The sequence below is a fragment of the Oncorhynchus nerka genome, linkage group LG3 (assembly GCF_034236695.1).
Source record: "Oncorhynchus nerka isolate Pitt River linkage group LG3, Oner_Uvic_2.0, whole genome shotgun sequence".
Taxonomy (NCBI): Eukaryota; Metazoa; Chordata; class Actinopteri; order Salmoniformes; family Salmonidae; genus Oncorhynchus; species Oncorhynchus nerka.
The window spans coordinates 21729760-21743841 of NC_088398.1; the positions used below are offsets into that span (position 1 = coordinate 21729760).

Here is a 14082-nt window from a genome sequence, read left to right on the forward strand (position 1 = left end):
ATTTGGGGAAAGATGTTTGTAATGTTGTTGTGTCTTGGTCAATCTGAACTGCATGTTAACCATAGCCGAAGCTTGTTGGCTTTGTTCTCATTTTTAAGACTAACGTTATTGTCAAGGTCAAAGGTACTGTATAGCTCTTTAAGACAGGAAACAAAAGGTAAACTGTATATTCTAGACACATTACTCTGTGGCATTTCGAAAACAAACCTCAAAACCCCTATCAGTGTTCTGACCTATGTTTGACATTAGGGTCGGGAGGTATACATTTTAATGGATTGCAATTGTTGTTTTGAGCACTCCAATATTTCTACCTTCTGACAAAAGTATTTGACTGGGACTTCTAATCAAATCCCTATCCTAACTTGAACCATGAAAGGCAATGAAAGCAGTCTGCTGAAACATAAAGAGACTGTAAAAAACAACTGGCATGTGATGCAGGTGTACAGTCTAAGATAACAGCAACAGGTTTCAAAACTGTATAAAACCTGATGGAAGAAATATATCAACGTTCTCTTGGACGTGGAATGTTAATTGAGGCATTTATCATAATGTGGAATCTGAGGTGAACACGGACAGACACGCTGTCTGAATCTGCCCTTGTGTCCCAAGGGTATCCGACTTCAGATCCTGTTCCTACTCTGTTACTACACATCTCCCTGCCTGTACATTAGTCCTCCAGCACGGCATCGCTTTCTACAGCCTACACCTACAAGACAGAAAGGGAAAACAACTCAATAGAAGCGATAGTGCAATGAACTTCTGTCTTTTTTTAAGATGACAGAAAACTACCAGCTATTCGTTCAGCAGTGTGTGCTACTGCGTATAAACATGCCTGCTGTTACCAATCCACAGCCCACCAGATCAATTCTTCGTAATCCCCTCTTTCAATCACAAAAGGAATGTTTTCTGTCGTCTGAGAAAAAGACAGGTTAAATAAAACCCCTCTAAATGAAGGGCAAAAGATATCTAAAGTTTGGTTGGCATCAAGTATGAAGCAATTCATCAATCCAATCTGTGGTTTTCTCAGGAGATCTAGTGAAAGGGTGATAAATGTAAGGTGATGATATTTTGGAAATAAGTCCCTCTGTATGGTACTGTGTGGTACCAAGGAACCTCAATACCCATTTGTCACACACTCAATGGGCTCAGGCACATCAACTCACCTGTACCCTCTGCACACTGACTCGGTACTCGGTGCCCCCTGTATATAGCCTTCTTATTGTTATTCTTATTGTGTTATGTTTTATTTTAGTCTACTTGGTAAACACTTTCTTAACTCTTCTTGAACTGCACTGTTGGTTAAGGGCTTGTAAGTAAGCATTTCATGGTAAAGTTTACACTTGTTGTATTCGGAGCATGTGACAAATAAAGTTTGATTTGATTTGAGTGGTGCGGCGGTCTAAGGCACTGCATCTCAGTGCAAGAAGTGACACTACAGTCTCTGGTTCGAATCCAGGCTGAATCACATCCGGCCGTGATTGGGAGTCCCATAGGGCGGGGCACAATTGACCGGGGTAGGCCGTCATTGTAAATAACAATTTGTTCTTAACTGACTTGCCTATTTAAATACATTTTTAAAAATGACTTGCTCTCTGGTCATCAGGCAGCCTGATGTTTTTGGAGTTGGAAGTAAGCTCTCTCTGGCTGGAGAGGGGAGTTGTGTATGTCAGGAATGTTGTCAGGAGTCATTTGGGCAGATATACTACAGACTGGGGATTGACGCACAGCCTTATGGGTTCATGGAAAGGACCACAGACAGACTGAACAACTGGCTACAATATGTACCTGATGACTTATCATGTTTTGGTGATATCAATTTAGTTTTTATTTAACCTTTATTTAACTAGGCAAGTCAGTTAAGAACAAATTCTTATTTTCAATGACGGCCTAGGAACAGTGGGTTAACTGCCTGTTCAGGGCAGAACAACAGATTTGTACCTTGTCAGCTCGGGGGATTGAACTTGCAACCTTCCGGTTACAAGTCCAACTCTCTAACCACTAGGCTACCCTGCCGCCCCGAAATTGCTAGCGCCGAAACCTGTTTGTCAATGATTTTACTTCCTAAGGGGAAGCAAGCTGCAGGTTGACTTTTATTGTCATGAGTCTTGTCCTGGAGGCAGAACAGGATGATTTCCCCTTAGATAGTCCAGCTGCAATGTCCGAATTGGCTATATTGTAAAAAAAAAAGCATGTTTTTTTATTTTTATTTTTGTTGTTGTTGCTTTTAGGTCTTCATTTAACATTAGGGTTAGGTAAAAAATCTGATTATATTACTTTGTGGCTGTGCCAGCTAGTGATCACTCTGCAGAGCTGCCTCCAGAACAAGATTCATGACAAAAAAAACTCAGCAAGCAAGCTGAGAGCTTTCAATTGTGGTGTATGTCTCTATGACATGTAGGAGAGTGTGACTAGACATTTGAGTCATTTAGCAGACGCCCTTATCCAGAGTGACTTACGGTTGTGCATACACTCTTCTACATGCATGTGCAACTGTACAGTCCCATTGGTGAATTGTAGGATCAACAAAGTTAACAAAGTAAGACTCTTTTATTTGAAATGGTTCATCTTTTACACATGAACAGATATTATACACAAGCCTTAGTGGTCCCTTGAGCCCATGACGTGGTCATTCAGAATGGTTATTGGGTGTCAGCTGGGATGGCTTTAAGGTGGAGGGCAAGGTCACACACAAACACCCATATACACTCACACACATACGCACACACACAAAGAAACAAAACACTTACACACTAACAGACACATACACGTAATGCAAGAGGAACTACAACACATACTCTAGCCATCTAATGCACTGTAGACATCAACAGAGAGGGGACTTAAAGTGCAAACAGCAAAAGAGGAGATCCTTACCAGTCTTTTTTACAAACATGAGTGATAGCTACCTCCACTGAAGCAATGATCTTAGTGTGCCACTATCTTTACAAATATGATATCCCTATAGCACAATTATAGCTCAAACGGTGCCTTGTATTAGACAGAAATGACACTGCATAGTTCACCGGTTTGTCTTATACATTATTGCAGTACAATATAACTCCAAGTCCTGTTCTTGGGTATGATTCATGGGTAAGAGAATGGCACAGGAACGTGGGTGGCTGTGTGGGTACTACTAAGTATTAACTACTATAGGAGGGAATTGTGATAAGTCAATGACTCAGTGAAGATGGGCGAGTAGATTCGACAGGGTGGTCCTACAGTAATGATGAGACCGGCCTGTAGTCCAGTTAAACAGGAGATGCAGGGTTAATGCTGTAGAGCAGTAGTAATCCAAATGGAATAGAGTGGGCAGTAGTCCAGATGTAATGCTTCAGGTTGTCTGTAGTCCACATGTTTTGGTGAAGATGGTAGTCCTCAGAGGATACACACCAGGACGACGAACAGTTAAAAGCCGTGGGTGGCCGTCCTATCGCCTCTGACCAGAACATCGGCTATTATTTCCCCACGATTCTACATGTTGGATCGTTCACACCCAGCAGGTGATCGCTAACACACAGCGCCCATCTGTTTATTTGAGCCGTTATTCGTTCCGGTGTGGTTCTTCTCTGAATGTAGGGGGAACAGCAGAGGGAAGGGGGACGCTGATCAATTCTGGGTCATTGATGGGTTCCTTGGGAAATCCATAACGGGAGGTCTGGTCAGCCCAGTAGGGTTTATCTGGCAGTATGGGTTAAACTATTCCTCTGTGCCTATTATCCCCATATTCTGGTGAAGGTGGCCTGTGGTCCAAATGTATAGAGGGATAAGCAGAGGGAAGGGGACTCTGGTTCATAACAACTTCCGTGGCACGGCCGTCATGGGAAGTCCATAGAGTCTATAGGGTGGGGTTGTGAGTCAGTAGGGGGCAAACAGTAACTGTGTATGGGAGGTCCTGACAGGCCCGGGGGCGGGGCGGAGCAGGGCAGCAGGGAGGGTCTGTGTCTGAAAAAGGGTGGGGCCATGGGAGGGAGCGTGGGTGGAGCGGAGGCCGGGGAAGGCCGAGCCCATAGCTGCTGCTGCTGATGCCAATGCTGCCAGGTGAGCGGGCATTATCTGGGTTATTTGAGGTTGGCACAACTCCTTCCCCACTGTCAGCTTCACCTGGAGAGTGAGAGAGAGAGAGAAAGAGAGAGAAAGAGAGAGAGAGACAGAGAGAGAGAGAGAGCGAGAGAGACAGAGAGCGAGAGAGACATAGAGAGAGAGAGAGACAGAGAGAGACAGAGAGAGAGAGAGAGAGGGGGGGAGAGTGAGTGAGAGGGAAAGCGAGAGGGAGAGTGAGAGAGAGAGAACAAAAACTAAATCAGTGTCTGAGAGTATGGGTTTGAAGGTCAATGGAGCCCTTTGAAATCCTCTTCTGTATTAGTGATAGGGTAATGGAGCTTCCTCTGAACACCAAGATGGAAATTGTTATGTGCTGTCAATCAACTGACTCATGTATTCTAACCTACTGGGAGGAATCTTTGCTCTTTCCATATAAAAGTGTCTCCTCTGGGTTAATACAGTTGAGGATGGGATTTATAGGAGTCATTTCCCAGAGATTGTCAACCCCTAGGCCTGGTCGCAAGTTATCTCTGTCTGCCACTTTATGAGACCCATGATGGAAACTTGACTTTTCCCTCACTTTTTTCTGCCATTTGGCCCCAGATGAATCCCCAATACATTACACCTTTAGCATGCTGGTCTCAGACCTTCATTTTTACTAGGCCTGTAAAGTCACAAACCGTATCAGCTTCATATCCAGGGGCTATTGAATAAACAAATCATGAAGAACACTGTTTTAGATGACAAAACAAGAGAAAGAGATACCCTCAATCTTGTCTCTCACATCTTGGTGACATAGATTTGTGGAGACTTTCTGATTGTTTAGGTGATTCCTATGATTCTGTATTTTGTCAGTATTGAGACAAGGAGGGACTTACTGGTTGTGTGGCCTGGCCTTTCGGGAGTTTACTGTAGGGACTGTATTTGGGTTTGGCCGGTTTGCCTGCCGCTCGGTCTTTGTGACGTCTGCTGCTAATGTGCTGGAGGAGAGATGGAGAGGACAGTAAGGTTATATAGTAAGAAAGAGAGTGACTACAAGTGATTGGTCCTAGATTTATTTAAACCTCTACAGGATCGGTGGGTCCCCTGCGGGATGGTTGAGCTAACGTAGGCTAATGTGATTAGCATTGGTTGTAAGTAACAAGAACATTTCCCAGGACACAGACATATCTGATATTGTCAGAAAGCTTAAATTATTATTAATCTAACTGCACTGTCCAATTTACAGTAGCTATTACAGTGAAATAATACCATGCTGTTGTTTGAGGAGAGTGCACAGTTATGAACTTGAAAATGTATTAATAAACCAATTATGCACATTTGGGCAGTCCTGATACAACATTTTGAACAGAAATGCAGACATATTCTCCTACATTAATTTCCTTTCAAATGGTAGCAAGAATATGCATACCCTTGCTTCAGATCCCGAGCTACAGGCAGGTAGATTTGGGTATGTAATTTTAGGTGAAATTTGAAAAAAAGGGCCAGATCCTTAAGAGTTAAGGGGGCTCTAAACGACCAAGGAGGACAGAACACCACTAATTGATTTGGAAGGGTTGTCAGCCGTAGAGGTACAAGAAAATTGCCAGTAAATGCAATATGTCAAAATTGCATGATCAATGTGGCACTCTAAACGTCCAAATATATATATATAAAAAAACTTGAAGACATGTTCCATTCATCCAGTTTTGAAAGCCTACTTACTAATTTGTTTCTATTAATTTAGTGTAATCATTGCTTGAAAACTGTTTTCTGTCATTTCAAGGTTATATTACGTAGGCTTTGTAATCATTTCCAATTAGACACGACTTCAAATCAAATCAAATCAAATTTTATTTGTCACATACACATGGTTAGCAGATGTTAATGCGAGTGTAGCGAAATGCTTGTGCTTCTAGTTCCGACAATGCAGTAATAACCAACAAGTAATCTAGCTAACAATTCCAAAACTACTACCTTGTAGACACAAGTGTAAGGGGATAAAGAATATGTACATAAAGATATATGAATGAGTGATGGTACAGAGCAGCATAGGCAAGATACAGTAGATGGTATTGAGTACAGTATATACACATGAGATGAGTATGTAAACAAAGTGGCATAGTTAAAGTGGCTAGTGATACATGTATTACATAAAGATGCAGTAGATGATATAGAGTACAGTATATACGTATACATATGAGATGAATAATGTAGGGTATGTAAACATTATATTAGGTGGCATTGTTTAAAGTGGCTAGTGATATATTTTACATAATTTCCCATCAATTCCCATTATTAAAGGGGCTGGAGTTGAGTCAGTGTGTTGGCAGCAGCCACTCAATGTTAGTGGTGGCTGTTTAACAGTCTGATGGCCTTGAGATAGAAGCTGTTTTTCAGTCTCTCGGTCCCAGCTTTGATGCACCTGTACTGACCTCGCCTTCTGGATGATAGCGGGGTGAACAGGCAGTGGCTCGGGTGGTTGTTGTCCTTGATGATCTTTATGGCCTTCCTGTGACATCGGGTGGTGTAGGTGTCCTGGAGGGCAGGTAGTTTGCCCCCGGTGATGCGTTGTGCAGACCTCACTACCCTCTGGAGAGCCTTACGGTTGTGTGCGGAGCAGTTGCCGTACCAGGCGGTGATACAGCCCGACAGGATGCTCTCGATTGTGCATCTGTAGAAGTTTGTGAGTGCTTTTGGTGACAAGCCGAATTTCTTCAGCCTCCTGAGGTTGAAGAGGCGCTGCTGCACCTTCTTCACGATGCTGTCTGTGTGGATGGACCAATTCAGTTTGTCTGTGATGTGTACGCCGAGGAACTTAAAACTTACTACCCTCTCCACTACTGTTCCATCGATGTGGATAGGGGGGTGTTCCCTCTGCTGTTTCCTGAAGTCCACAATCATCTCCTTAGTTTTGTTGACGTTGAGTGTGAGGTTATTTTCCTGACACCACACTCAGAGGGCCCTCACCTCCTCCCTGTAGGCCGTCTCGTCGTTGTTGGTAATCAAGCCTACCACTGTTGTGTCGTCCGCAAACTTGATGATTGAGTTGGAGGCGTGCGTGGCCACACAGTCGTGGGTGAACAGGGAGTACAGGAGAGGGCTCAGAACGCACCCTTGTGGGGCCCCAGTGTTGAGGATCAGCGGGGTGGAGATGTTGTTGCCTACCCTCACCACCTGGGGGCGTCAGGAAGTCCAGTACCCAGTTGCACAGGGCGGGGTTGAGACCCAGGGTCTCGAGCTTGATGACGAGCTTGGAGGGCACTATGGTGTTAAATGCCGAGCTGTAGTCGATGAACACCATTCTCACATAGGTATTCCTCTTGTCCAGATGGGTTAGGGCAGTGTGCAGTGTGGTTGAGATTGCATCGTCTGTGGACCTATTTGGGCGGTAAGCAAATTGGAGTGGGTCTAGGGTGTCAGTTAGGGTGGAGGTGATATGGTCCTTGACTAGTCTCTCAAAGCACTTCATGATGACGGAAGTGAGTGGGCGGTAGTCGTTTAGCTCAGTTACCTTAGCTTTCTTGGGAACAGGAAAATGGTGGCCCTCTTGAAGCATGTGGGAACAACAGACTGGGATAGGGATTGATTGAATATGTCTGTAAACACACCAGCCAGCTGGTCTGCGCATGCTCTGAGGGCGCGGCTGGGGATGCCGTCTGGGCCTGCAGCCTTGCGAGGGTTAACATGTTTAAATGTTTTCCCCACATCAGCTGCAGTGAAGGAGAGTCCGCATGTTTTGGTTGCGGGCCGTGTCAGTGGCACTGTATTGTCCTCAAAGCGGGCAAAAAAGTTATTTAGTCTGCCTGGGAGCAAGACATCCTGGTCCGTGACGGGGCTGGTTTTCTTTTTGTAATCCGTGATTGACTGTAGACCCTGCCACATACCTCTTGTGTCTGAGCCGTTGAATTGAGATTCTACTTTGTCTCTATACTGACGCTTAGCTTGTTTGATTGCCTTGCGGAGGGAATAGCTACACTGTTTGTATTCGGTCATGTTTCCGGTCACCTTGCCCTGATTAAAAGCAGTGGTTCGCGCTTTCAGTTTCACGCGAATGCTGCCATCAATCTACGGTTTCTGGTTTGGGAATGTTTTAATCGTTGCTATGGGAACGACATCTTCAACGCACGTTCTAATGAACTCGCTCACCGAATCAGCGTATTCGTCAATGTTGTTGTTTGATGCAATACGAAACATATCCCAGTCCACGTGATGGAAGCAGTCTTGGAGTGTGGAATCAGATTGGTCGGACCAGCGTTGAACAGACCTCAGTGCGGGAGCTTCTTGTTTTAGTTTCTGTCTGTAGGCAGGGATCAACAAAATGGAGTCGTGGTCAGCTTTTCCGAAAGGAGAGCGGGGCAGGGCCTTATATGCGTCGCGGAAGTTAGAATAGCAATGATCCAAGGTTTTTCCAGCCCTGGTTGCGCAATCGATATGCTGATACAATTTAGGGAGTCTTGTTTTCAGATTATCCTTGTTAAAATCCCCAGCTACAATGAATGCAGCCTCAGGATATATGGATTCCAGTTTGCAAAGAGTCAAATAAAGTTCGTTCAGAGCCATCGATGTGTCTGCTTGGGGCGGAATATATACGGCTGTGATTATAATCGAAGAGAATTCCCTTGGTAGATAATGCGGTCGACATTTGATTGTGAGGAATTCTAAATCAGGTGAACAGAAGGACTTGAGTTCCTGTATGTTGTTGTGACCACACCACGTCTCGTTAACCATGAAGCATACGCCCCCGCCCCTCTTCTTACCAGAAAGATGTTTGTTTCTGTCGGCGCGATGCGTGGAGAAACCAGCTGGCTGCACCGACTCCGATAGCGTCTCTCCAGTGAGCCATGTTTCCGTGAAGCAAAGAACGTTACAGTCTCTGATGTCCCTCTGGAATGCTACCCTTGCTCGGATTTCATCAACCTTGTTGTCAAGAGACTGGACATTGGCGAGTAGAATGCTAGGGAGTGGCGCGCGATGTGCCCGTCTCCGGAGTCTGACCAGAAGACCGCTTCGTTTCCCCCTTTTACGAAGTTGTTTTTTTGGGTCGCCGGCTGGGATCCATTCCGTTGTCCTGGGTGAAAGGCAGAACACAGGATCCGCTTCGCGAAAGTCATATTCTTGGTCGTACTGATGGTGAGTTGACGCTGCTCTTATATTCAGTAGTTCTTCTCGACTGTATGTAATGAAACCTAAGATGACCTGGGGTACCAATGTAAGAAAGAACACTGCATAGTTTCCTAGGAACGCGAAGCGAGGCAGCCATTTCTGTCGGCGCCGGAAGTAAGAGAGACAGATACAGCTATACCACTGATAAGAAACATGACATTTTAAATATAGTGAATTCAAACAATTTCCATGAACCAAATTCACAATGTTCACTCATGGAAACTGTGGTAATATACAATGGCTAATGTTCATGTAACACCCTGGTGTATCCCACCTGCTTTAGCTGTGTCTCAGAGTTGACGTGGACATCGCAGATCTCACAGTGAAATGTTTTGTTCTGCAGGCCCGTGGCTGCCTTGGTGGGCGGAGCCAGCTTACTCTTGACCCCTGACCGGGGGAAGGACTTGATGGAGCCCACACCACTCCTGGCCTCTACCATGGTCTTGTGCTTCGTACCTGGATGATAAAATAGGAAAAAGTGAGCCACAATAAGGTCTTTCAAGCATTTGCATCCACAGTCATTTGCCAATATTATGAAACAGCATTGAGAGGCACTGACATTATTTGCCAATGAATAGACCCTACCAATCAACTGATGGACATGATTGGCTGTGTTATTCACATTGACAGAAGAGTGAACACTATTTAAGAGCTGCTATACAGGATTAGCGATCGAGCCCCTCAGGGACAGGAGACCCTGAGAGGAGGGCAGGTCCTCTCACCGCTGTTATGAGCCTCCAGTTGGGATGCCGAGTTGACGGCCATCTTGCAGAGCGAGCAGTAGAGCAGACGCCTGGCTTTCTCTTCCTCCGTCTCCGGGTCTGTCTCAGCCTCTTGCTCCTCCTCCATGTCTGGTTCTATAGGTGAGCTGGGTTTGGGCGAGGCCCTGTCGTCCCATCCTGTAGCTGAGGTAGTCTCTGTCCCTGTGGATGAGTTGGGACTCGATGCCAGCGTAGGTGCCAGGGGTGGTAACATTGATGTCATGGGTGCCAGGGTTGATGCCAGGGATCCCAGGGTTGGAGCCAGTGTGAGCACAGGAGATAGTGGTAGCGGCGATGCACCTGGAAAGCCATCTGCAGAGGGCGATAGATATGCTATTTCAGCAGGGAAGGTAAATTAACATGTTACAAGACGACTACTGCACCAAAAATAATTGTCTCATGTAGAGAGATCAAAGTCATCTATGGATCAATAAGATCTGATGAGAGAAACAACACAAGTCGTTATAAAAAATACAGTGAACTGGCTCCTCATTTACCAAAATGACATTTTAGTCTTGGCAGCATCCCCTGATCGATGTCAATTCCTCTCAGTTCTCTCTACTGCAATGACACAGAGTGAAGATCGGCAGCCAAGGGAGTGAATCAATAGTGAATTATGTCGTGCTATTTTAGCGAACCACTATGTATGGCTCTTATTTATCCCAGTAGACGTGTCAGAGAAGCACAATACTGATGGGAGTTACAACATCACTAGACATACATTTATCACAGTCCAAGAACAAGCAATTCATTCACTTTCTGCTATTAAGGTGATTTTGAGAGCAGCTGTTAGTTTTGGTATGTAATTACAAACACAAAAATGCTTTCATTTATTAGTGTTGATGAACGTAAAAGAATGAATGTGATTTGTGACAGTTTAATGTCGTTGAGTATTGATCAATCTTCCAGTGCATGAATTGTAATTGCTTATTCCATAAGATCTCAATTAAATTATTCGAAGACTTTACATGAAGTTTCACATGACCCCAAACCATTCAATTCATAATACTCTACAATATCCACATTACAATACACACCATTAACTCTAGTTGACACTTTTGATACTTGATATTTCTGTTATATCATGATGCCACTGTCATGACGTTGGCCTCTTTGGGTATAGCAAGCCCCATCCCCCTCTTGCCTTCAAGTAGTCTGCTGTGGTCAGAGAGACGTCGTAAATTCCTGAGGATCTCCTCATGGACAAACAGTATAGAGAGAGTACATTTTCATAGAGAACAAAATAATTCCTTCCACCTCACAGAACTTGAGGTACGAACAAATTTCATGTTCCGGAGAAAGTATAAAAGATCGGTGAAGAATCCAGCTACGAACTGGTCCTCAGATATGAGGTTTACATCTAATTGTTGTATAAGATGAATGAGTGAGTATGACACTGTTTACACAATTTTACAATGTGATTTTGGACTGTTTAATGAAGGAAAACTCAAAAAGGGGATTGGAGTTAACTAAATCAGAGGACCGCCCCTGAGCCCAGTTAGGGTCAGGCGTCCTGGGACAGCCCTTTTCTGCCATTCCGAATAAAACCCAACTTTGAGAAATGATCACCAGACCATGTTTTTCTCCATTAGGAGGAGACAAAGGTTGTAGACCATTGCTGAATCTTTTAACCATACCACGTGGTTAAACTCTTAGACTATCGATACCGACAGAATAAGAACAAGACTTTGATATTAATTACTAGTCTGCAGCTAGGAATTCGGTGTCATTGAAACATCCATTCTATTACGAAACTAATGAATGTCACTCTGAACAATCCACTCTAACAACAACCGAGAGAGAGTGAGAGGGAGAGAGACGGACAATTCTACAAAAGAAACAAACTTTTCACCAGCGATCAAGACGACACACTGAGCATAAATATATATATTGATTGCAATTGTTCCCGAATGAGTGAGCAAGGATTAGCATTTAAATTGTTATAATTATCACTCTGTTGTGACTTCATAAATCGACCCCCACTTCCCTTTTGTCTAACAAGCCGCAATGCCGGTTTAGCCCACTAGGGCACATTCTTCTATCATTTCTTGTAACCACATTTACCTTGTTTGTTTGTTTGTTTATGCATTTCTGTGAATTACTTAGTTAGTAATAAACAAATGATTTAAGACAATTGATGTATGGATGACTCATAGTGAAGACTGGGTTCGTGCAGATAACCAACAATTTACGATGTTTGGAATGAGACTATAGTGAGGTAAAGTAAATAATTCTTTAATTCGAAGACTAATTGATCAGATAAAATATTTGAAAAGTTATTTTAGGAAATTATAACTTTGCAATCTGAATATTTTTCCTTGGTGCCTAGTTAATTACATTTACATGATTAATCAGTTGATCGCGTAATACTAATTACAGAGAATCTTTGATAAAAACTATGTCTTCAATTTAATGATAGTAAAGACACGACACCACCATAATTAGCATTTGGGTGAATCTTTAATTGGATGTTAATTGATGGTGGGCTTCACATTGTCACCGTTGAATACTGTTTATGCTAAGAGGAAAACAATAACAGTGCCCTCACCCCCCTGCAATTATCATCCAGCTACTCCCAGCCTTCTCTTGAGTGCCAGGTATGAAAACACCCCGCAGTCACACTAAGCCAATCCCTCAATCAAAGCCAACTCACTAGAGACCAAGAGCTGTCAACCTACCTCTTTCTGTGGGCAGGTTTTCAGCACGAGATAATGATTTGATTTGTCCTTGAAAAGCAGGGTTAAATGTGTTTTTGTAGTTTGTCTGTCAACATGCATGTATTGTGCTTGCATGCGCACATGTGTGTCTCTATACATGTGCTTTTGAGTATGTACTCTCTCTATGTACACTGTGTTTTTGTGGTGAGTATACGCAGTATGTTATATTTACAGTATGTGTGTGGTTGTGTACTGTTCACACACAAGCACGGATGTGACTCTTCGTTGCTTCATCTTTTAAACAAGGAAATCCCATTTCAGTGGCACACCTCCATTTCAATCAAGGGCGGCCTGTTCAAAAGGCAATGTAGGCACATGCATGTGTCTGTTCTTGCATTGCAGGGCACACATGTTCCATAACGCCATTAAAAGCGCCATTTGCCTTTCGCGAGCAGGTGATTATAGTGTACTTGGCTGGCCTAAAACGCCCTCTACTCTGGGAAGGCTCCAGTAATCCATATCCCCACTCGCTGTGACCTAACTGGCTCTGTTAAGAACTCAATCACCTCTCATTAATGAAGGTAATGACTGTGATCAATCTAGAGAGGTGGCGGGTGGGGACTGACAGCTATGGGCTAAGAGGGGGGTAGTGAGGGAGAGAAAGAGAGAAAAGGGAAGATAAAGGGTAATAGAGTAAATAAGGAAAGGAGTAAGGAGATGGAACGAGAGCGTGAAGAGGGAAAAAGAGATTGGAGAGGAAGCAACAGTGAGAGAGAAGGAGGGAATGAAAAATACAGTATGTGAAAGAAAGGAAGAGGAGGGAGTGCAAGGGCCCCAGAAGGAAAGGGGGAGGAGAGGAGATCAAATCAAAAGAGGGACACAATTAAAGAGAGAGAGAGGGAAAGAGAGTGGATGCCACAAAGAAAGAGGGAGTTCGATTGGGGAAAAGAGACAGCTATCATGACCCTCTTGGAGAGCTCCCCATCTTTTTCGTCATCTGTTTCTGTTTACCCCCCAATTTTGATCTTGTCTCATCGCTGCAACTCCCCAACGGGTTTTGGAGAGGCGAAGGTGGAGTCATGCGTCCTCCAAACATGACCCGCCTAACCGCGCTCCTTAACATCTGCACCAATGTGTCAGAGGAAACACCGTTCAACTGGCGACCGGGGTCAGCCTGCAGGCACTCGGCCCACCACAAGGAATCGCTAGGGCGCGATGAGCCAAGTAAGCCCCCTCGGCCAAACCCTCCCCTAACCTGAATGACGCTGTGCACCGTCCTATGTGACTCCTGGCCACGGCCAGTTGTGGAACAGCCCGGGAACGAACCAGGGTCTGTAGTAATGCCTCTATCACTGCGATGCAGTGCCTAAGACCAATGCGCCACTCGGGAGGCCCACGTCACCTGTTTCTATACCTCTATAGCTCTCAGTTTGCCAATGAGATTTCCTTTGGCGATAGAGCAGAAATGCTCTTCTCAAATC

The 14082-nt window shown here is 44.3% G+C and overlaps 1 protein-coding gene across 1 annotated transcript in view; it reads right to left on the reverse strand.

Annotated features, from left to right (window-relative positions):
• Positions 1–2528: 2528 nt before the first annotated feature.
• The window catches only part of znf385d (zinc finger protein 385D), a 49694-nt gene continuing 38140 nt past the window's right edge, over positions 2529–14082 (reverse strand). Inside the window, exons 5-8 of the mRNA XM_029625933.2 lie at positions 9906–10256; positions 9458–9639; positions 4917–5018; positions 2529–4098 (exon numbers count right to left, since the gene is read on the reverse strand). Coding sequence (XP_029481793.1) covers positions 3853–4098; positions 4917–5018; positions 9458–9639; positions 9906–10256 — 881 coding nt within the window. The 3' untranslated portion in view covers positions 2529–3852. The remainder of the gene's footprint in view (positions 4099–4916; positions 5019–9457; positions 9640–9905; positions 10257–14082) is intronic.